Raw genomic sequence first — 24,685 nt, forward strand, 5'->3', positions numbered from 1 at the left:
AATCCCCTAATTTTAAAAACCAAAACACCTAGAATTAAAAAGCCAATGAAAAGTTCTTTATTTCTAACACCTAAATTACATTCAAAAGAAATATTTCTGCAAGGACATTCAAACCATTTTTTATAGCTCTAAGCATTAATAGCCATATCTTTAAAACAATTTGAAGTTTACTAAAAAATTATGAATTTGACATTGGCCAAAGATGGATGGTTTTAAAACTGAGCAAGAAGCTTCCTTTAAAGCTTCTTGTTTGCAAGGGTATTCAAATAAAGATTGGACCCCAGTGTGAAAAGTTTAAAGATGAGAGACTGCATTACATTCCTTTTAATCATGACAAAAATGCATAGGAATACATTTGTGGCAACTCTCACACCTTCTTTTATAATCACAATTCTTTAATAATTAGCTGTCTTCCAGCTTTTTTCTTGTGATCTTAAATGCTTTAGGATTTAAAAAATGTACCTTTGCTTGCTGCTGGGTTCACATTCAATAGGAATGGTTATTGTTCATTGCTAACATCATGCCTGCCTTAAGAGGTAGGGATTTGTAGTGTTTAATGTGTAAGGCTGTGCAACATTTCAGAAATCAGCAGATTTGTCACATTAACTTCTTAAAAATACTTAACATAGTTTCCAAAGACTATTCAAGCATCTCAAGCTTTCACAGTCAAAAATATCACATGCCTAATTTAAAGGCACTTCAGCATTTAAGTCTTTAAACTCTTTCACAGCTACTATTATTTCAAACTAGAAGTGCATTTAAGACATAAAATAAAAGCCACAGTTACCTAGGCTGGGTACCACTCTTCCTGATCTGGAGGAACAGAATCACATGCGAACTGTATTTACAAATTGATTAAAAATGAGATGTTCTTTTCAGTATGAGATTTATAAATGAGACATTAAGCAATAAATTACAGTATGTAAATTCCAAAACTAAAGAGGACAACTGGGCAGCTACGAGCGGTGTGAGAGCACATAAAGTGACAGAAATGGCCTTTCAACCCAGGGATGAAAACTAACACTCACAGGTCCCAGGGAGGATACTCTATGGGACTCGGCACAAGTTGTGCCCTTGTCTGCTGTCTCTGCTTGAATACAGAGCAATATAGTGTCCTCCAAACATCTCCCACCAAAGCAAGGGCTAGATAGGAAATAGTTGAAGAGTATTTACTCGGAGAAGTCAATTCTTTTATGTGTGAATGTACAACTGTGTTCATACATTTTTACATTTGCCAACACTAACACAGAAATCAAGATTCAGTGGAAAGGTTTATTCACATGACACCAGGCACTCGGCAGCAAAGCCTGGACTTCAAATTCAAAAACGTGGTTTGTTACTCTACAACATGGACATTTTTCACTGATATCTTTAGTCTTCCAGTTGGAATAAATGGTATAAAATACACAACTAAACTTGCAGGCTATAGGCAACAGTACCCTTCAACGCATTAAGGTCAACAGAGACTGACACCAAAAACATGGAAGTTAAAGAGTAAGACTAATTAATCCAATATATACGTGACTGTTATGTCTTCTAGAACTACAGGAAGGAATCAGCTGTTAATATTGTTTAATATGCCCAGTTGGTCAGAACCCCCAAGAAGTTGCAAGTGTTTGATTTGTTTAGTTCTCTTAAGTAGAGGGAAATGACCTAATTTTTCTGATATAAATTTCTCAGGCCAGCTACTCCAAAGTGCATTTGTATGAATAAAAACTACTTACCCAGAGGGACATTCGAAAAGGCATTTCAGACAAAAGAAGCCCTAGTGTCAAATATTTTAGTCATTAAAACATAGAGCAGCTGCATGTTCTCAGTGAGGTACTGTCTGGAGCAAGAAAGCAAGTTTCAAAGTGTACAAGTCAATGAACTTCAATTTTTGTAATTACAATGTATAAAGATTGCGTAAAAATAAATTATAGAACTGATAAGCACGGCTGTAACGTCTGTTAGAATAATCTACTTCTGTAGGTTTAAATATAATGTCTTAGTCTAAGTCCCTTACACATTACATATATCTGACAAGCTCTTCCCCCTCAGAGAGAGGACTCACTACTGAAACATGGTCATTACTTTTTAGTTTGTTAGGACAGTGGAAGAGAATTCGCCCCTGAAAATATACTTTTACACAGATTTTCCAGCAGCTGTGACAGTGCCAGGGCAACTCTGAGTAATCTATAAAAGCTGCAATGTATCGTGTCCGCACACCACAGAAGTTAGGAGAGCAATGCTATTATCTTCGCAATGGCATAGCAAAAGTGTGGAAGTCACACTTGTCTAAACACAAGTTTAACATCCTTTTCATACCTTTGCCGACAGACAGGCACCTGTCTCTCTGCTGGTGCAGTGGAGTGCATAAAGTCAGCAGCCTGTTTTGGATGTGTCAGGTTACCACCTCAAGCGTGGTTAGATTTCCAACACAGTGGAGAGCTATCTGTAAATACATCCTACGCACACTAAGGTGACTGAGGGAAAACATGATCAGTAGCTGGTTACATACAACACAGTCACTCCAGCTAGTGGAAAAACACAGACTGTTAAAACAACACCAAAAAAAAAAAAAAAAAAAAGTGTTATTGCCTAAAAGTAACAGTACGTGCCCAGGATTATCACCACCTCTGAATTTATAAGCACAGCACGGGAGACAACTAACTGTGCATCAAATCCACTTCCCTCAATTTTAAAGCAACAACGTATAAGAAATTTTGCCACAAAGCATCTTCTCTACCAAAATGAAGATGATCCACAGATGATTCAGATTTGCTCAAAATCCTACAGCACACTTATGGACTTAACGTGATCATCTGTGGCTGTAGCACAGAACAGCATCGAGAAACGTGCCAACATAGAAATCCTTTCAACAACGTTGGATCTGTTTGCAGGACAGCATCCTCAAAGCACGATGAACGAGCAGGTACTGGAGCCCCCTTCCAACACGAACAGAATGAAGCCCCAGAGCAGGACAAAATCCTATTTGCAACATGACTTTCAGGTGCTTCCACATGTTCTGCAGTAGCTAAAAAAGGATAAATCTGCGCTAGCACTCTACGCACACCCCAACTCTAGGCAAAATATAAATGCCCAAAGGCAAGAAGCTAAAACACACACAAATTTAACACTACTTTAAGAGGGTGACATTTCTTGCACCCATCAATGTTCATGAAGTTTCTCTTTTAGAAGAGAAACCGAGACCAAATGTTCCCTACTATGCATTTGTACTAGTCGCCTATCTCCAAAAAAAGAGTATTACCTAAATTAAAATAGCAAGCATTAAAAGAAATGCAGTCCTCAACATGGCTGCTACTACATTAGTTTCATGTATTTTACTTTCATACAGAAAACCTTAAAGACAGCTGTAGAGACATTTGTTAACAATTCTCAGGTCTTCACCTGCCATACAGGTAAAAATCTTCATCATCCCTGCAAAAGCCAGACTCCAGTCTTTCCACTCAGCTTTGATCTGAGCTCAAAAGAACTACGGCCGGTGATTTTTAGAGAGTGGGCAGGGCAGACCACAAAGAATAAGGACAAACCCTCCAGAAACATATTACATTCTGGTTGAGCAGCTATACTACACGCAATGGGCCCCTCTGGAATTCCCACTTGGGAACTTTAAGAAAATGAAGATGTTTTCACTATGTTTCAGACTTGAATGCATTCCTATTCATTAACCATTTTTCCCAAAATATATCTGTTTCTTCTGTTCAATTGAGGAACATCAGGAAGAAAAGTCACCTCATCAGATATTTAAGAATATAGGCAACAGTGTACTTTTCCTGGAATGTATAAATTTCTGAATAATACCCAAGAACAGCATGACAGGATACTCTCCTTCAATAGCACAAAGTTCTATTCTTTTTGCAAGCAAAATATAGTACCACCCACTGAACCGATGACTCTACATCTGGTTTATCTCGTACACTCACAATGCCACACTTCCTGTCCGTATCTATTCAACACCAGTTAACACCCACTTCGCATCCCAAGCCTAACAAAAATTTCCACAACAGCCCATCTCAAGGCATAGTATTTTGGAAGATAAATTCTAATCAACTAAGATAAAACACCTCTTAATGTCAGGTTGTTCTGATTTTAAGTTTTCGTCAAATTGCAAATTCTTTAAATGCTAACAGTCTACCATTCTGATCAAATCAAGAAACGTATGTAAAGATGCATTTACTTCAGAGTATTTTTTCCCATGAATAAAGTAAATTTATTCAGTGAATTCTAAAATAAAGTGGGCAAATAAGGGTAAACAAGTACCATTATGATGGCAGGATGCAAAGACTCATCCATTTCTATGCCTCTTCAGCACAGAATAGCCTAAAACCTTTTTTGACTTCGGGTACATGTGCCCAGAATAGATTAACACTTCATTTAAATACAGGAAGTATTTGTCATTATAAGTGCAAGTCCTGACTGCGAGTCAAAAGACGCCAGTCTTTAAACAGCAAGAAGTGGTTGACAACCTTTGTGTTCAGTAAAGGATTAAAAAAGCTGGAGTAAAATGCAACGTCTAGAAATCGAACATTTCGCTGTTCAACCTGGTAATGGCTAAATTATTAAAAAAATGGCTAAATTATTAAAAAATAACAATCCTTAAGCTAACAGCTCTGTTCTCTCCTAGACAGTGCTAAACCTTAACCTAAGTTTGAGCTTCCACAGAGCAGTTATTTTCAAAAACACTATCTCAGTTTAGCATTGGATTACAGTTCCTTCCTTCTACCAGAAAACTAATAAAAGAGAAAGACAAATAAGCAAGCAACCATAAACTAGAAACCTTATAAACACTTGAGTATATGTAAAAACACACACAGGCAACTATAGTATGGTAAAGTAGCGCATGAATCTAGTGTGAAAGTTCTCAAATTTATTGCATACCTGCACATACCCACAGCTCTACAAAAACACGTAACAGCCAGTTTCAGAGTTCCACCTAGCAACATCACCTGTTTAACTATCGGACAGAATTACTTTAAGTCTCATACAGATAAAAATTAGTAAGAAGTCCTTAGGTGTCAGAACCATAGACTACTTTCCTTGTGCATAGATATTTAATCCGTTAGCTTTCCAGAAGTGTCATCTGCTTACAGTCCATTGTAGAGTTAGTATTAGTGTGCTTTGAGGAAGAAAGCTTTTGATTACAAAGGGAGCATATGCAACAAGACACCTTAATGTCGTATCTATTTTTATTAATCATTATTCTAAAATAATATGATTTCATAAATAAAGGGGAAGAAGAAATGGCAACACAAAAGAAAATAACTATTTCTAATACTCCGATAATCTGGAATGAGTTCTCAGAATTCAAAAAGGTAATTTCAGTTTCACATGCATTAATAGTCTGTAATATACACACAAAATCAAAGCACAGAAGACACTCTCAGAAGTTAGCAAGTGCTTATAATCTCAAGCACTGGAAGGAAACCCAGGTGTTACTTTGCAATGTTTTTCAGTTATCAAAAGGGAGGAAGGATTCCTTCCCAAGCACAACCCACTGCTTACCTTACGAGTCAAACTGTAACCGTAACTCCACCTTTAACAGAGAACTGAGTACCTTTCCATGCAATCCAAGAGGTCTATCATTTCTGCTCTTCCAGAAAAACGAAGACAAATATTATATTACTCCTCTGCCTAGCTACATGATTTATTTCAACTAGATAATAATGTAGGATATCTCAGACAGTGATTTTTCCAAGGCATTTGTTACATGAGTCATCTGGCTTTTTAAAAAAAGCCACATCCTTTGCAATGAGAGCTGACTGTAAAATAGGTCAGTGTGTAATGAAGCATGCCCCTGGCTTATGCTTGCCAAAAAAACCCTCAAATAATAATTCATAGCAAGAGTATCTCATGGATATCTGAAAGAAAGGCAGAAACTCTTACCTTAACAGGAAAGCTACACTTGCCAGTTCGAACGCCTTCTTCGTCAGTCTGCCACTGATGAGGCCTACTGGCCTCAGGGACATAGACATCTTTCTTTCTCCTAAAGCTTTGCCGTAATTTGTTCATTTCTCAGATTTTCACGTCCTAGAAGAAGAAAAAAAGAATACTGCCAATAGGCACCAAACCACACATTTAGCCACTCTAGATCAACTACTATCTTGACAAATGTCCCAGTGACAAATCTGAGCTTCTGCAGATATGAATGGAAATACCTGTGAAAGGAAAATATTCTGGACATAGATTCAAAGATAGGTAGATATTCACGTCAAAGTGGAAACCACAAATCCACATTATTTGTTTAATATCTTTCCACAGCAACTGATGCATTAGACCCAGGAATAACTACTACTCTTGAGCATAAGGTTACCTAAAATAGCTGACAGAGAAGTTCTGAAGATTGAGGTACATGAAATTCTGCCTCCCCAAATTTAAACACCTACCTAGAGCAACCAGTAGCACAAGCTTCCAAGGCACCCAAGCACGGCAAGGATTCATAGCTCTAAGACTGCCCCTAAAGACCAGCACAAGCACCTAATTTTAAGTACAACTGATAGGTTCATGCTTTTATTGAGGGGCACAGTCAGCCCTTTTTTAGTCCACTGGTAAAAGTCCTTATATTTAAATAAGAAACACATTGAATTGACTTCCATGTCACAGGTAAATCTCTAAACAATTACATAGTCTTACCTCTTCAAAGGGGGAAGACAGTTCTGTCTTTCAAACACTGTCTTTCAGACACCTTCAAAGCCTAGAATTAGATGCTTTTTATACACAATTCTCTTATGTATCAGTTCCTATATACAAGCCAATCTATACTTTAGACGTGCTCACCTTTACTAGATTCAAACTACAGTTAGCCAAGAAGCTATCAGAGAAAGTACCACTAATAAAAAGGTTCAATATTCAGCTACAGAAGTAAAATCATGTGGGACACTATGTGGGGGAATATGGAAAAGATGATTAAAGAATTCTTGAGATGTTGCTTCTCTTTCCCAAAAAGAATCATAGAATGGTTAGAGTTGGAAGGGACCTTAAAGATTAGTGAGTTCCAACCCCCCTGCCACAGGCATGGACACCTCACACTAAATCAAGTTGCTCAAAACCCCATCCGGCCTGGTCTTAACACCTCCAGGGATGGGGCATCCACAGCTGCTCTGGGAAACCTGTTCCAGTGTCTCACCACCCGCACACTAAAGAATTTCTTCTAATATCTAATCTAAATCTCCCCTCTTTCAGTTTAAAATCATTACCCCTCATCCTATCACTACACTCCCTGATAAAAAGTCCCTCCCCATCTCTCCTGGTAGGCCCCCTTCAGGTTCTGGAAGGCCACTATAAGTTTTCCTCTGGACTTGCTCCAACAGGCCCATGTCTTTCCTGTGCTGAGGGCCCCACTCTACGTGGGGTCTCACCAGAATGGAGTAAAGGGGCAGAATCTCCTCCCTCAACCCGCTGGCCACGCTGCTTTTGATGCAGCCCAGGATGCAGTTGGCTTTCCAGGCCGCAAACGCACATTGCTGGCTCATGTTGAGCTTTTCGTCCACCAACACCCCCAAGTCCTTCTCCTCAGGGCTGCTCTCAATCCACTCTCCGCCCGACCTGTATTTGTGCCTAGGATTGCCCTGACCCAGGTGCAGGACCCTCACACTTGGCCTGGCTGAACTTCATGAGGTTCGCACGGGCCCACCTCTCAAGCCTGTCCAGGTCTCTCTGGATGGCATCCCTTCCCTCCAGCATATTGACTGTGCCCCACAGCTTGGTGTTGTGGGCAAATACGCTGAGGGTGCACTCAGTCCCACTGTCCATGTCACCAAAAAGATGTTAAACAGCAACAGTCCCAGTACCGACCCCTGAAGAAGTCTTCTTACAACTGTGACATCTAATTTTGACAGAAAAAAAAAAGCTGCAGAATGCACAGCAGCAAAATCTGACTGGATTACATATGCTTATTCCCCATTAGATTAACTAATCTACAGAATGTAGGTGTTTATGGGTGTCAATAGGTGGCCTTTGTATGAAAGCAGTTTTAAAAGCAGTTTGAACGCTATTTTAAACTTTGAAAAGAACCAGTGTTTTCCAGTTAAAACTATTTCACATAGGTGAGAAAAATCAACACATTCATGTTTGTCGTGTCTGACATTTAAGAAGCTTAAATTCAAAATGCAACCATTTCAAAGCTGTACAAAAGTGAGAAATTAAAAACATTACAGAAAAACACCACCCGCCAGTACTAATTCTCATCAGCCAAATTAAAAATATTGTTTTATAACTCATGACACACTTTAGCCATTCCAAATAACAAAAAGGTATGAGTTTTATCAGTGACTCCCCAAACCCTCCTTCAGCAACTGTCACTTTCCTCCTCAAGCTGCAAGTCATGAGGGAAGCCAGTTCACACTGTATCTTACGGGCATGGCATCCGCTCACTCCTCTACAATCTTCTTTCCATAATCTATTAAAAGCAATACTGTACAGTAAGTAATAATTTAAAGATATGAAGAAAACACTGCTATATCACTAAAAGTGGGAAATTTAAGTGTGGTGATGTTGAAGAGCAAATAAGCATGCTACTCACATGCACGAGTTCAGCGATGAATGCAACGCTGCCTGGCCTTGTAGCATTGTGGCGCATTTTTTCCAGCATGAGGGATAATTCCTGAAGTATTTCTACATTAGCAAACAACCAGACCGAACTCCACTTGTGCTCAAAGATGCTCGATGAGCATTTGAAAGCAATAAGGTAGGGCATTCCAAGCAATCCCAATCTCTCGCAAATTAAATGAAAGGTTTAGATGCACAGCAATGGCCAGATGACTGTCCCTGGAAGGGAGCACCATACCTAGAACAGCCATGAGCTCTAACAAACAGTGTCAGAGCAGGGATAGGAACTGGCTCAGGGATGCTCAATCCCAATTATCTAGTTATAAAGTAGTGTTAGCTTCATTCCTTCATAGCTGCGAAATGCCAGGCATAAAATATTTTCTTGAATTTGCTTGGTAGGATTTAGAGATTAGAACATGTGTGCAAAATAAGACACATGCACATTTCTTAGGACTAAAGCAGCTGAAGCAGCTCTTCTACAAACACAGTTTCTTTATTTTACAAGCTGATAGCCATTTAAAAAAAATCTTTGAATGTGCAAAGGCAATTCTGGAAGTTTTAAGAGGAGATGCAAGGCTTTTACTCCCCATTAAAGCTTAGAGAGGCATTAGAGCAATGTTAGTTATGTGTTTCACCTTACAAACAGCAGACGGAGGAGTCTATGTATCACTCAGTCTAAAGGAACCAGAATTTCAAGGGGGGGGGAGGCATTCAATCACCTTGAGAAGGTGACAGGTACTACAGAAAATGTACTACAGGTACTACATGGCACCTCAGCTCACCAGGACAGACAGACACCCACTTTTGTCCCTGCAGAAGACCGGCAGTGTCACTGCATGATGGGCAAAACCACTGCTGCTTCGGTGCAAAGCTCAGGAGCCTGGTGAGCGTGGAGCCTCAAGCCCAGCTGGTGACTGAGAAACTGGCACAGACACTCTACTCTGCCAAAAAGGGTAACAGATTCTTAAATCAGATACAAACAAAGGCATTAAGACTCATCTGCCAGTATTCAGAGCACAACGGATGAAAAAACGCTTTGTAGAACCTTCAAAGCTACAAACGTGTACGAAAACAACCTGTCGAAAAGTCATCAAGGTAACTCTGAATCTCAGAAGCTTCAGTAAGTAACAAAACAAGAACCGAGAACAGCAGGCAGCCACCGTACCACCTGTGAAATCACAGCCTAATTGCCTTATCATAACATTTGCTTATGCCAGCATTTCCTTGGACTTCACCCAGGAAGCGCTGCTTTTGCCCATGAGACTGGTACCTTATCGGAGATTTATTCTGAGCAGGAATCTCAATCCACAGGGGAGGATGAGAACAAGAGTTCCTCAACTACACTTCCTATGAGAAACTGAAGTGGCACTTTGCCCAGAAGTATTTCCGTTTCACTGAAAACCAAACCCATTTTCCTACATGTTCTAATTTTGGAGTCACGTTGGCAACAAGCAGTTTAAAAATAGCTTATTCTATTTAATAGAAGTGCCGACAAATAGCAAAATTAATTTTAGGCAAACAGTGACCTTTCTCTAACAGCCATACTCAGATTGTCTGACATGTCAGACAGTTTGGAGTAGGCTGTAAAATAAGTTGCTCTATAAACACCTGGTTTGCTGTTAACATGCATGTCAGCCCCATATAACTGGGATTGCCATCTGACAGGAAAGCATTAAGTAAAACAATTTGCACGTTGACTGAGTAATTTGAGGATTCAGGAGAGAAGCACATGAGTTGCTGCACTTAGATGCTGAACCTTCTACTCATTTTGTCTGGAGCTCAAAATGCCTGCACAGGAGCTCCAGAGAAGAGCAAGTGAGCATTTTCTACTTGGAATTCTTTGCAGCCCAGTTCACATTTCCATACAAGCGTGGCATCCCTGCTGACACAAGGGGACACCAACCGAGGCTGCAACAAGCTGGCAGGGTGTTTCCTACTGAACTGGCAGCATCACTGACACTGCAAAGAGTTTTACACTCTGTTTTGGGATTATCTGTCCCTGATTATTCTATATTTAGCAACTGATTCTTGTCCTGTAATTAAAAGCATTTTGAAAACCCCCAAGAAGAAACAAAACAAACCACCAAAGACACCGTTTCCTTTTCACTTTTACAACCCCAAATCCAGTTTGGACCCAGAGAGAGGACAACGGAGAAACAGTATTTGAAGATTAAACCCGGCGGAAAGTCAAGATGGGAAACTCAAAAATCTAATTAAATCACAAAATGTAGCACTATATCAGGGACAAACCGGCATCAAAGGCTGAAAGCACTGAGATCTTCCAGAGAAAAGAGGAAGCAGAGCCACTTTGGGTTCTGTTACATTTCAAGGTTATCTGAACGTTCATGCTCCGTGGAAAAACAAACAAACAAACCAACCCAAAAAACCACACACACACACACCAAGAAAACCTTCACCACTTTTGCAATCCAAGAGATTACAACATTAGACTAAACATTACATCAGTTCCCAAAACACTATACAAGCATCTACAAAAGCATTGAAAATTCAAGACAAGTTACTCACGCAGTGAACTTAAATATCTATGTTGCTATTTATTTTTATGCAAATTGGTATATTTTATATATTTTGAAAATGCACCTCCAAGGCCAAGTTAAGGAGAGCCGTGACACCACTCCTCTTCTGACCACCTGAAAAGGTACCATTTTAACCCATACCAGTTCACTGACAACTCAGGGGCCACAGAGAGCCAGAAAACAACATTGCCATGGATAAAAGTGCACGCTGAAGCACTCTTGGCTTCATTGCCTTGTGCATCATCAGGCTATGGCTGCAGAACAAATGACTGCAAGATAAACTAGCATGTTAATTCATGTCTCGTTAGCCACTCTGCTGTATGAATGTGTTCACTTTTACCCTTCAGTGAGCACAAGCCAGCAATTTACCCTTCAGTGAGGGATGGGCAGGCTTTCATGTTAACTGAAGCTGGATCAGGTGGGGAGCTGCTGCTGATGCAAATGTGGGGCTTAGCTTGCCTTGCAGGAGTTTATACATATACCTTCAGATAAGCGGCTCATTTACATTTTGCATAAATGTGTCTTGCATAGCAGTTGCTGCTACGAGGTGATCCAAACTACAGAATCTGCTGGGGCAGAAGGACAGTATTGGTACCTGAATTGGGTTCACAAATTTAAGCCGTGAGATTTTAGGCTAGAGGTACTACAAATTTCACACGAAGCAACCACCTACAGTTTCAACAGTGAGGTCAAAAAAACCCAGCATAAACTCATGTTTACCTTTCTTCTGAACTCTAGCCTTTACAAAGGTTATTTAATCTGCATTCAATTACGTGTCATCTTTTTTGTTTGCAATAGAAAAGGATAAAACTTGATTTTAAATCTTCAGTTCAGCCAGTTCTTTAAAACCATTCAGAGCGTTTGGGATTACTTTCTGTTTTCTCTCATAATTGAATACTGTTTTCTATTTACTTTATCAATTTAGAAAAAAACAAAGTCATGGGTCAAGTAAGGGCAAAGTACTGTTTGCAGCCTGCAACAAGCACAGAGTAGCCAGGGCCAGGAGGGGACACACATCCACACCCCTAGTGCCATCCTCCTGCTTTATAGCACAACTCCTGCTGCATGCCTGAATCATCAGGAGTCACATCAATAAAATTCCTAGAAGTGTGCATTTCAAACAGCAGGGAAATCTAGGTTTAACTACAGCGTATTATAGGATCATTCTAAAATTTACAAGCCTCCACATAAAACTAATTCAATCAACATGTTACAATGAGATTAAGTAAATTTATTAAAAAAAAAAAAAAAAATCTCCTTTATACCTCCACTGCCTGCCGGCCACACACAGGTGAGGTAGGAGAAGCTCCACAACTACCAGCTACGTCCTCTTTCCCAGTGAAATGCACCTAATATTGCTAATAAAAAAAGGACCAAGCCAAACAGAGCCCAAAACCCAGAGCAACAAGTTCGTTCATCTCTAATATGGTTTTTGCCTAAGAAATACCAGGCATTTCTTGACATCAAAGCTTTCTGAATAAGGATGCATTTTTCCTGCCAAAGTTGCCTGATACTTCAGACCTAAGAGGACATGCAAATTATCTTAATCTCATTGAAAAAAAAAAAATAGAAAATGTGTTTGCCAAGCCTACTTACTAGGAAAACACTCCAGAAACATTCCTTGGCGCAGCAGTGAAGATCTGTATTCTCAGAAAACTCCATAGCTTTGAGCTCTTGTGCACATTCAACCTGGACACAGCTGTTCAAAGACTCATGTCTAACAGCTATCTTTCTAGCATTATCAAAACTTGAATTTTATTGCAAAATCCACAAGGGTTCACACCAGGAAATGCAAACAGCCTGCACTTCCGTATTTCGGAAGGGTATTCTGCATCGCTTTTTCCTATAAAACTCAGTTCACCGCTGACATTCCAGCATCGTTGTCAATCTTGGCTATAGTCGGGACACTAGCTCATCAGGGAGGAAATCTGCTTGTTCCAAGCCATTTTCCTGGGACAAGATTTTGGCAGGCTTACCTGCAGTATGAGCGCAAACACAAAGAAGCAGTTCAAAACATTTAGATCTATTTTGCTTTCTAATGCACATTTTGCATCTCTAAATTTAAAATGACAAGGTAAGAAGGTTTTATTTACAAAAAAAAGAGACAAGCTAGGAAAGCTAGCTAATTGCTGCCAAGGTAAATAGTCTGTCCCTGTCCATTATGAAGCTGCCAAGAATGAAGTTTTACTTCTCTGAAAAAATCCTTATTAAGCATTGCTGCTAAACAAACAATCTCCCCTCCTCTCCCACTTACACAGTACAAAAACATGTAATGCCCTATCTCTCCAAGCCTTCTGTAAAGGTTAGCCAAAACTTGCTGCAATTGCCCTGCAACAGCTTCTCTGCAATTATTCACCAGCACAAGAACACAGAGTACCCTTATCTTCTAAGGAAGAAAAGGTCACCCCATGTGTCAGATTTTCAATGCAGAACTTTGAGCCTTTTTGTAAGTTTAGATCCCATAAAATCTAATTAAATCCAGCACTGTCACACTGAAGCAAACCCAGGCATGTAACCATATGAGCATGCTCTAAAACCTTAACAGTCCTGCTTACGCAATACGTATGACTAACCACATTATTCACTACGTGGCTTTCCAACCCATTTACCCTTTCACTACCCAATTAAGATCCAATAATACAATATTACAAGTAAGCATTCTAAGACATCAAAATACAGAAGAAGGTGAAGCATGAGTTCATTCGTTGAGCTAGTAAATACATTTTGTTGTTGCTGTTATTACTTAAGAGTTCAAATTAAGGGGATTTTCCTTGTTGCAGAAAAATAGTGTTGGATATGTAATAAAAAGACTTTGAAACAAGCGTATCAGCTTGTAGAAAACTCACCTTCCAGCAGTGAAAGTAATATTTAGGTCATACTTTGAAAACACAGCCAAAACCGCAATCTTAAACTCTTTATATAAGACCAAAGAGGTCAGAGCTGTAACCATAACATAAATTTTTCTGACAACATTCTTAGAAATTGTGATGCACTGTCATCCAAAAATGTGAGGTACCTGTCATGGTCTCAAATCCATCATTTTCTTACTGTCTCACACCTGAGCTAAAGTATCATGTGAGCACTCCACAGCTGCTCCCAGAGCACTGCACAATTCTACCTGCATCACAGATGAGGGTGGAAGAAGGGTCCAAAAAATGTAATGACAGCAACATCTTACTGGCAAAAAACAGAGTTAAACAGAAATTGCAGACAGCTTATGAAATATCAGGAAATGAAATAATGAACTGTACTCCAACACACCACTAACAATTGTGTGGCTAAAACATTCAGCTACCAGAAGCCCTGTCCTAAATCTTAAAATTTTGCAAAATACGCCAGACTCTTCAAACGTAAATATCCCCAGACTGCAGCAATTAAATCCAGTATTCAGTATTCCACAACAGTACATACCAGAAGTACCAGCACAGCAACCACACTCAGATTCTTAAACTGTCAGAAAAACCCAAGTTTGATCACTGCAAGGCAGAAGTTATTCCTAAAGATATGCAATAAGAAACCACTTGCCTCTCCCAAACCTGTGAAGTTTGGCAAATAAAAGCAAGCGAGCCCCGTTTTCTCCACCAATAAATAAATATTCTAAAGGAAATGTCCCAATTCATCAGACTCCACAGCAACTGCAGACCCTGACTCTGGTCCTATCCAATACGCTAAAATGTTTAAGCGCAGAGATGTAAAGCAGTAATCCCCTTGTTTTATAGGCTCACTCTAAAAATATCCTGCAAGGACTGTCACCACTAGTGAAAAGCAGGTCTCTAAAACGCTCCTTATGTGACACAAAGTGAGTTGAATTATACTACCTATAACAACCGAAAATAGGAAAAAGTTTTCTAAAGAAACACTAGCTGTGCCTTGTGGAAAGCAGTTCAAGCCATTCTGCTTTGCAGCTCATCTGCACGCATGTGAAGAATTTTAACTAACCAAAGTCACGCCATTTCCAAGTGAATCATTTACATTTAGGGCAGCTAAACCTCAGACAACTGAACAGTCTTCAAACATGAACATCTCCGGTTTAAAAGGTATCTTTATAAATATTTACTGATTTTAGAAAAGAAATTGGATATTAAAGAAAGTCCAAAAAGGGCTGAAACAGTGGAAGAAGATTTCCTTTAATCACATAAAATGCAAGAACCAAAGCTTGAAGTTAAATATGTCAAATCTTACAAAAATAAATGCATTTTCAAAATTAAAAGAAAGTAACTTTCACAGTTAAAACAAACATTTTATTGGTAAATCAGTCACAAATCTAAGGTTTTTACACTGGAGTTAATTCAATAGGACCTGTAAGTGTTTTATAACCAAATAATCAGTATTTGAACAGATAAGGAATTGTATCCAGTACAGCAAACCTCTGCTGCTCGGGAGCAGAAAAGGTCAAATATAAATCAATCAACCATACCTTTGTGCTATCGACCTGACCCTTACCTACTTACTGTGAGTTCAGAGACATAGGAACACACACTGTATTTTTGGTTCTAGGTCTGAACTGAGAGCAGAACCAGCAGACAAACATGCTACAGATCCAGAGCACGCGTGTCAGGAACCAACGCGCACTCTAAACCAGATTACTTGGACAACACATTTTAGCAAGATTTGAAAAAAATGAATCTATTCACACAGTGTCTCATTTACATGCTCAATAAAAGCAAAAGCCACAGCATTTTGGTCAAATGATCCAGGAACATGCACACAGCAGCCTTAAAAGTCCAAGTCCACGTGGCCCATGTTCCATAAGCAATTCAAAAACACTTCAAACATGTCTCAGCTTCATGAGAAGCCTTCTGTGAGAATGGACAGTAGTGCTGCCGAGTCTGCCAGCAAGTCGGATTTGGATACAGAGAAAGTAGGTAACTCACATCGGTAAATCCACAATAACACCACCACGCTCAAGTGCAGAACGCGGAGTTTACACAGGGCTCTCCACAGAAAACAGTGATTTTTATTTTGTTCATATATGCTCTCAAAAGCAAAGAGTTAAGCGGCTGTTTACAGCTAATGCAAAATGTTCTGGAGTACATTAAACTAAACTCATTTTAGAGATACAAGAGGATCTCACAAGAAGAAATTATTCTGTAACAAAAACAGCAGAGAAAAGCACATGGAAAATGGGTTAAGAGAATGATCCTAACTAATATTGATGAATTCAGTTATTACCATTGTCTAGGAAAGATCATAAATGACATGTTTATGTCACTTATGTTTATGTCTAAAAAAATGTAACTGTCAAATAATCAAACAGTACTAAGAATTATCATGAAAGGAGCAAAGGAAAACCAGTGAGATGCCACAACATAAGACTGGACTGTGCTCAGCTTCAATACCACATCGTTCTTGTAGTTAATATACCCTTTCTGAAACAAAACAAAAAGGTGCAGGAAGGTAACAAGGATAATTAGGATTGCATCAACAGTTCCTCTTCACAGACAGATTAGATACCACAAAGGCCTTCACCTCAGAAAAGCAATTTGCTGGTGGGGAGAGCTACAAAAATTATAGTACCACAAGTGTTAGCAAATGAACAGGGAATGATGATTTTCCAATTTCTATGTTGTAGAAATCATGGAGAAACAATGGAATTCTGTAGTAGTCCAGGTTTCAAAATAAAAGAGTATTTCCCTCATAATACAGAATTAACTGGCACAATTCCTTGAAAACAGAAAAGGATTTAGAAAACAACAAAACCAAAACACCCAAAACAAAATTATTTCATCAAAATTTCCATAGTCTATTAGAAACTATAGTAGAGGTGCAGCCTCCCACTCAGGAAATGACTCTGTCCAATCTAAGCAGCTGGGCAGGCTTATTTCATGTCTGCCTTAACCTTCTGTTCTTCCTTGGGATCCAACCCTGACCATACCAGAGAGAATTATCGTGTTAGGGAGCCCTGGTTGGGAACCAGCATAACTCACAAGCTGGTCTCCCTCTGCTACCAGTTCATCTGGCCAAAGCCCCATGGTTACAGCTGCCAGAGCATCCCAGCAGAGCTGTGAAGCACCCAGCCACACCAGGACCAGCGAGAGCTGGCTCTCCACACGTGGTGAGCATCTCCCTTCCCAAGCCCACAGGTTTCCACAGCTCAAGACACTTAAATGAAAACCAGCACATCAATTGGTATGTTCCACATAGCTCACAAAATTTGAATTACTGTGGCAACAAGCCACGTATGCACTAGTCAATCTCAATTAGAAAATGAAAGTTAGTTTAAACTACCATGCAATATGTGTGAGGAAGAATTAGCTCATCCATTCACAGGATGACAGATGACTCCTCATGACACCATTACTGCAGTGGGCCCAAGCACTTCAGTCACTGCTTGGCAGCTGTTATGTGGCAGTTCAAGATACTCTACTCGCTCCCATCCTCCAACAGCTAGATAAATATAATTAAGGTCCTTTTAGCTGTGCATTTTCTTCAGCTTGTTCACAGTAAATCAGTCACACTCTTGACTGCAGCCAGTGCAGGAGGAGGGCGAGTGTCACAAAAAGGCATTTTTAATGTTAATTTATAAGTGAAATTGTGAAGGCTGTGCGTCAAGCTTGTGTGAAAATGGCAGGTTTTGATAATAAAAATGAGCCTTGAGAAAAGATACAGTAACTTTTTCTAACTGTCAGAGTATCGGGAAATCATTTGAACATCCCTAAATAAATCTATCAACCCAAAAAAGTTTGCTTCCACATAAAGAATTGGCAGAATCTTAGAGAACCCGCTCTGGTGTCCAGCATAGCAACTGTGGTTGCCTTGTAAGAACATATTTTTTTCTTCACAGAAATATTTATTATATTAGGAATCAATGCTAACATTTGTACACCTGTCCAGTGCAAGTTTTGAGTTGTTCCACAACTCTTTTCTCATAGGAGCTCTTTGCAAAACATTACCGGGAACTAACAGGATTATTTCTCAAATCTGTTTGCTTTACACAAATGTAATCAAATCAGAAGTCAGATGCAAGCTATAAATTCTTTTAAGCATACAGGTTGCAATGTTTTCTGAATTCCCCCGCCAGTTACATATCTTTAAACATATTTTGCATCCTCTCTAGAGTCTAATGCAAGTCACGCGTTTCATCACCCACAGAACTCACAAGATGTAGTGACTATGGTGACGGATTCCTTAAACAAGAGGTGTCTCAACAGGGTACTCCAACACAATTCCATCTTTCTGGTACAATTTTGTATACACACAACTAGTATTCCTTATGATTACATGGCATGTAAAACCTCATTTTGTGCCTAACGTTTCCCATGTCTGCTTTCTGCAAAGCCTTAAGACCACCTAAGCCCAACTTCAGTGGCCCACTTACTCAGGGATTTTGAAAAGTATATATAGCAACATAATTAAAGAGATATCTTTTTAAAGTATTTCACTTCATAAAATCCTGATCTATGTAACTTGTGACAAAAAGATCCCCAATTGCAAGTGTCATAGAATCAGTTACCAGAGCACAATATTCATACGACAGTAGCAATAATACATCGACTTAGTGACTGACTTACATTTTTTTCCCCCTCAGGTTCCTCAATACTACTTTTTTTAAAGATCCCTCTTCTCTTGAAGCTATAATCCTGACTTAGTGGATATTCAAAAAAATATAAACCTATGGGCTGAAAAAAAACCAGAGAGATGATAATCAAGTCAAATATGGGCTAAAAAATTTTTCAGCTGAGAACTTATGTCTTTTCCCCCTCTACCTCAAAAGCCAATGAATTTTTAGGATTTTTCAAGTGCTTCTTTTAAAAAACAACCCCATAATCTGGAATTGTTACATCATTACACCAATTTACCACAACTCCAGTCAAGACTGGATTTTTCTTTTTTAATGGCAACAGACCTGAAGCTTATCAGACCTACAGCGAAACCTTTTCTCTTATTAATTGCCTTGTTTGCATATTATCAGTTGGGGGTAACTGGGGGTGTGTGGAGTGTGTGTAATCTCAATGGAATTGGAGATGATTTGGGGTGCGAGATTTCAAGAATAAAAACCCCAAGTCAATCAGATTGCATTTAAGGTTTGGGGGGGTTTTTTTGGAAGAATTCCAAGTCAAGTTTTTCAGATGGGCTCTTATAAACAGATGCATACTTCCCTCCCAACTCCCTCTTCCTATCACTTGGCATTTAAAGCCTTTTGCTTATAAGGAGAGTAATGTTTGTCTTTATGGAGGCAGTAGATAGGAATTTAATTGCTATTGCTATGAAATCTCACAGGCACTATTTTTTTGAAATATTGATAGCAATCTCTCAATTTCCTTCCACAGAAGTTACCAGGTTTCATTATGATCACTAAAATTAGTAACATTATTGCTGATCAGCAATAACATATTGTGAATCCACAATTACATGCTCGGTGAAAATTATCACACACAGCTCAAGATGTCTAGAAATCCAGGGGTCCACATCCAAACTGGTTATACTCCCATTACACTCAGTGCAGAGAAAAAACAGTTCAGTTATACCAACCTACTTTAAGTATACCTCTAAATAAATAACTCAGTAGACATCCAAACAGATTGTTTCCACTTTTTTTACCTAATACCAAATTAATAATTACAAAACTCCTCCATGATAATGAAGATTTTTTTAAAGGAAACATTAATCAATAAATAGAAGCAGTATATTCATCTCTAACAATCTTGTCAAAATAGTTGGTCTTTCCAGCACCACAATGAGATCTTAATTCCAGCCTGTAGACAACATTTACACTACTTTGTCGAATATAACATTCTCTAGTACAGGGTGGGGGCGAATCTCATTTCATTACCAGAGACAGACCATTCCAAACTAGTAAAACTGCTTTACCTACTAACTGCTCTGCAAGCACTCACATCAGCACTTCAGCTTCTAGTAAAAATTATATCTATGGAAATTTAGCACACAATCCATTATATTTTAATATATTCTAAGTCTTTGGCTTGGAACATAATGGATGGGGCCTTACTGCTCCACCTTCCTGGTCATAAAATACTTGGATCTTAATTCATTTTTTTTCTGTTAGCTTTCTCTTCCCCATACAAATTCCAACTGTTAGCATACAGGTTTTATTATCTCCTTCCAGCTCAGCGTGGACTTTCTGCTACAACACAGAGAAGTACTATAAACAAACACGCATTCAAAGCCAGAACAAGCCTTTGCATGTATATTTTCCTTCCAAGTTGTACTTGCATCTCAAAATGGTTTTTAAAAAAAGGCCACAATGTACATCCTAATACCAACAGTTTAAAATAACCTCCATGTAATAATAAACAAATGTCCACTGAAATTGCCTGTGGAATCCAGAAATTAAGATCAAAAGTGTTCCCATATTCTTAGTGCAGCAAGAGACAGAATGCTTACTAATGAGACAAAGTTTAACCAAGAGCACTTTAACAGTTGATCAATCATACATTCAAAAGGCAAAGTTAAGATATGCATCTCAAAATGCTCGTGCTGCCTTCCAGGGTCCCAGTTTATCTGTACAAGGAGCTAAGACTATCACCTTCTTCCACAAATACCGAAATCCCATAAATATTCACATTCACAAAACTCCTGTTTCACCATTACTCATGAACAGTTCTCTCGCCTGAGAGATTCTAAACTACTGTGTTTTCATCCCTGATCTGCAAATACATGGTCGATTTAAGAAAAACAACAGAACAGCATGAAAAAGTGCCTATTTCAGCAAAAGCTTCAAATGAAAGTATAATTACAAGCAGTATCTGCTGAAGTAAGTCAGAAATATCTCATTCTACCAGTAAAGCTGATCTCGTCAGCCAGGGCCAGGTAAGAGCTACCGAAATATTGCATAATGTACTGCAGTAGTGCGCTGATTAACTTTATTTAAAATAAGCTGCCAGCCAAGGCATGGACAAAAAGACAGAGATGGTCATTATTCGAGCAAATTGAGCTCTTGGCTTTCTTGTTACTGTTGTCCAAATCCAGGAAGAAAGACCAATATTAACATCGCACTGACCTACAGAGACAAGCACGGAGAATACAGATCCCAAAAGCGGTCCTCACATGAGTTACGCTGCCAGTATAGGAATTACCTCCCTCGCTCCTGCCAGGATCTTATGCAAAGTAGGATCCCATTTATCGAACATGGAATCATGCTTCCATCTCTCTCAGATGGTTAAACGTATCCTGCAGCCACGCAGCAGGTGATGTTCTTCTCCCAGCGGGAGATCAGGCTGCCCACCAGCCTGGAGCACAGGCTGAGGACAGAAGCAATTCAGCAGCTCCCATGATGCTAACACTTCTCACCAGCACACTGGTCCCACCAAGTGACCCAGGCTGGAACGGTGAACTCCACACCTCTCTCACCTTTCTAAATCAGCTGTTGTTTATCACAGTAAAGCAGCTACAACGATCTTCTGCAACACACAGAGTTTGGTGGCAGAGAGTGCCAAAAAATGCATGGCCCAGAAGTAACACTGGAAAACCACGCAGCTCCAGTAGCCTCCTGAATCATAAACTGGCTGTCGTCTTCCCAACTTTAAACTGCTTGGCAAAGGAAGAAGCAAAACCAAACAGGAAACAACTAGGAAAATTGTCTTCGTTTTCACTGGGCCTCATGTTCATCAGAGAAATCAATGAAGCTTCAAGCTCAACACAGACAGAAATATCACCCAATAAACCCTGAAATCCTGTCCCCCTCAGCAGCCTTTCTATGTCTGGTAGATGAAATGAATGCCCCTTGTTCTCCTGTACCAAGATGGCAACTCATTACCTTAGTCCCGCAAAAGGCAGCTGCTTCTTGGGATGGCAACTCGAGCTTGGAAGCAGAAGACAGGATGAGGAGGAAAGCAGTCTAAGAATGCCTGCCATGTAACAGCTGGCACCCAGCACCGGGGCAGGCACGACAGGGACGCGGGGCAAAGGACAGGGGATATTGTGCTGCCAGATTCACACCACCATAAAAGTCACAACTGTGCTGTCTTCACCACTGACTAGTCACAGGGTCCCCTGATTTGAGCAGCACCTTGAATAAACTCAGTTATTCTGGCAGGTGACTGTAGCATAACTACTCCACAGAGCACTATTCTTAACAGTGCCCTCTGCCTTCCTGTTCTCAGTCCAGAAACTGTTAAAAAAATAGTCTGTTTCTTACAGAATAGACTTACAGAAGGTATAGTTGCCCTTATAGAATAGGCAACGTATAGGACAGTGATTATATGGATACCACCATTTAGAATATCATTAAAATTATGTGGGAGACAACACTACCTTCCTTCACAGGGAGTCAATCATACATCCATCAATTATCATGCAATTCCTCTATGTACATTAAACTTCACCTTATTTACTTCACTCACGGGAAGGAAACCTACGAGCAGGGGATGCAAACAGCAAGTTGGTGACATAGATACTGAATTAAGATAGAAAGCTAGCTTATTCCACTCTAGGAAAATCAGATCTCCTAAGAAGTTGGCATAATCCCTTCTTGCTGGCAAGTCCCACAAGAGTGGATCTTGATCACAACCCCTGGGGGACCAAGCATCATCTTATGTCCCTTTGAGATTACCAAAGCCACATGTTTCACTTGGCCAGACAACATCAGTGCACATGGCTGAACTTCAAAAGTCCACTCAGACTGAGCCCTTGTTCCAGCAGCTTCAGCAATCTTCACCCCTGGTTAACTGATAGCAACTAGTGTCTTGCAAACTGACACCAACAAGTACTAACAAACCAAGGGCTGTCTACATCAGAATGGGTAGGGTGTTCCCATATGCATTTTCTGGCACTTGCAGGGTGCAAATACCTCACATTACTTCCTAAAAGATTGATTTCATTTCAAAGGGCAATTGCCCACTAGGTGCCACTTATCTCTATTACAGTGCCATCCTTCTACTCCACTTACGGTTTGTTCTGCATCTTCCCAGCTCAAACTTCACCCCGAGATCACCTCCACAGTGGCATCTTACCTGCAGCTTTCTGGAGCTGTGCACATTGCACCAGCCAGCCAGCTACCACTATTAAAGGCAGTGGTCTCCTTCAGCAGTATTATTTTGTGGAAAAGGAAAGGATTCTCAGACAACAACTGCAGAATTCCTCATCTCTCTGTAAGAGGTTTCTTTTGACATTTGTAGCAGCCAGCCTAGCTTACCACTGCAGATAGTGATGCTGAATCATTTACATAAAGCCTTCCCTTCTAAATACAAGCATTTATCACACAGTTTTCTCAGCATTGAGACTTGAGAAGTTGGATTCCTACTCAGAAAAAGCACCATCGCAGAACTTGTGTAAGCTAGGAGAAGAAAAAGCCAAGTAGCTATCACATGTTTCTCTGGACAGTTTAGCCTCATGACAGTAAAATTATGCAGGTGTCCACAGGCATTTGAATTACATGCCTCAAAAAGTACCGTTAGAAGCCACAAACCATCCTGCCTCAAATTTCACACCAAACGTATTTAAGAGTTATGCCAAATTGATTTTTTCCAGTGGTTAGGCAAAGTTGATAGTCACAAGTATTATTGAAAAATATCAATCACCTATGCAGTAACATGTTCTTCAGTTATTTACACTTAATATTTTACATAAATGAGGCTTCTTCAATAAAATTGATCAAGCTGCAAAAGTAGAAGCATAAGAATTTGCAAGGGTAGCCTGATTTAGTCACTCCCACCTTCCCTGTTAAGGAGAGCTGAAATATTTGAACAAGTCCAGAGTTTTCAATGAGTTTTATATTCTTATCGTTCCCTCACTGACTTTGAGAAAATACTCTATAAAGAAAGAGGCCACATTTGCAAAAATCAAGTTCTCCTTTTCCACCTCTCTCTGTTGTGAAATATGAAGACTGGAAGTTGACCTCCAGCACTGTTTATACAGGGATTATATAGAAACATTTCTGTAAAGTACACAGTGCCTGACTATACAAGCCAACAGAACTTTCTTAGCTTTTCCATGTCTTGAGTTCAAGGGATGCCAACACTATTAAGTGACAACAGTTTCCAGTACACCCATATTCACGGTGCCTGTTGGGACTTCCTTGTCACCAGAAGGGGCTGCAGTCCATGGATCACGTCTGATAGCTACGGTGGGTTTTCTTTTTCCACGCTCAGCCTGCTTTTTCTTTCCCATATTAGTCGTTCTGTGTTCAACCTTAACTCATGGCTGAGTCCTGTCTTGATCAGTCTTGGTCACTTGCATTTCAGAAGCTTCTCAAGATTAAACTTTACAGCCATGCTGGCTGGAAGTAGCCTTACTAGTGTTAAAAGATGAAACCTCCTTAACCCTGAATCTGTAGCAGAAAGAATAGGATGAAGTTCAGCGTACTCAGGATTCTAAATTCCAAGGCTGAAAAGCAACCACAACTACAGAAATTTTTATTCCCGTATTTTAAAAATTTATCGAGTTTATGAACTACAGCAGGCCTTTCTTTTTACTCCCATAGATTCTCCCTCTAATCTTACAAAAAAAACAACAAAAAAAGGACTAAAGATGAAGATGACAAAATAACGTTACAGTCTGGAATGAAATGCTTTTCATAGCCTCTAACGTGAACCTTTAAACTGCAACGGGCTCCTGTAACAAAGCCAAGACAAGCGAGGCTCTCTTGGATTGTCCTACAGCCACACCCAGGAATGCAACACACGCCAAAACCCTACAGTTGG

General features: G+C 39.7%; 1 protein-coding gene across 7 annotated transcripts in view; it reads right to left on the reverse strand.

Moving 5' to 3' along the window:
* Nucleotides 1-24,685, reverse strand: part of NUMB (numb homolog (Drosophila)) — a 122,615-nt gene that overhangs the window by 29,876 nt on the left and 68,054 nt on the right. For 6 of the 7 annotated variants that reach the window (XM_014941719.1, XM_014941717.1, XM_014941716.1 and 3 more), the window contains one exon: nucleotides 5,887-6,030. In XM_014941719.1, the coding sequence (XP_014797205.1) occupies nucleotides 5,887-6,012 (126 nt within the window). In that variant the 5' untranslated portion in view covers nucleotides 6,013-6,030. Of the gene's footprint in view, nucleotides 1-5,505; nucleotides 5,589-5,886; nucleotides 6,031-24,685 lie in introns of those variants that run through there. The other variant, XM_014941718.1, reaches the window with a different exon arrangement.

The sequence above is a fragment of the Calidris pugnax genome, unplaced genomic scaffold (genome assembly GCF_001431845.1).
Source record: "Calidris pugnax isolate Ruff unplaced genomic scaffold, ASM143184v1 scaffold56, whole genome shotgun sequence".
Lineage (NCBI taxonomy): Eukaryota > Metazoa > Chordata > Aves > Charadriiformes > Scolopacidae > Calidris > Calidris pugnax.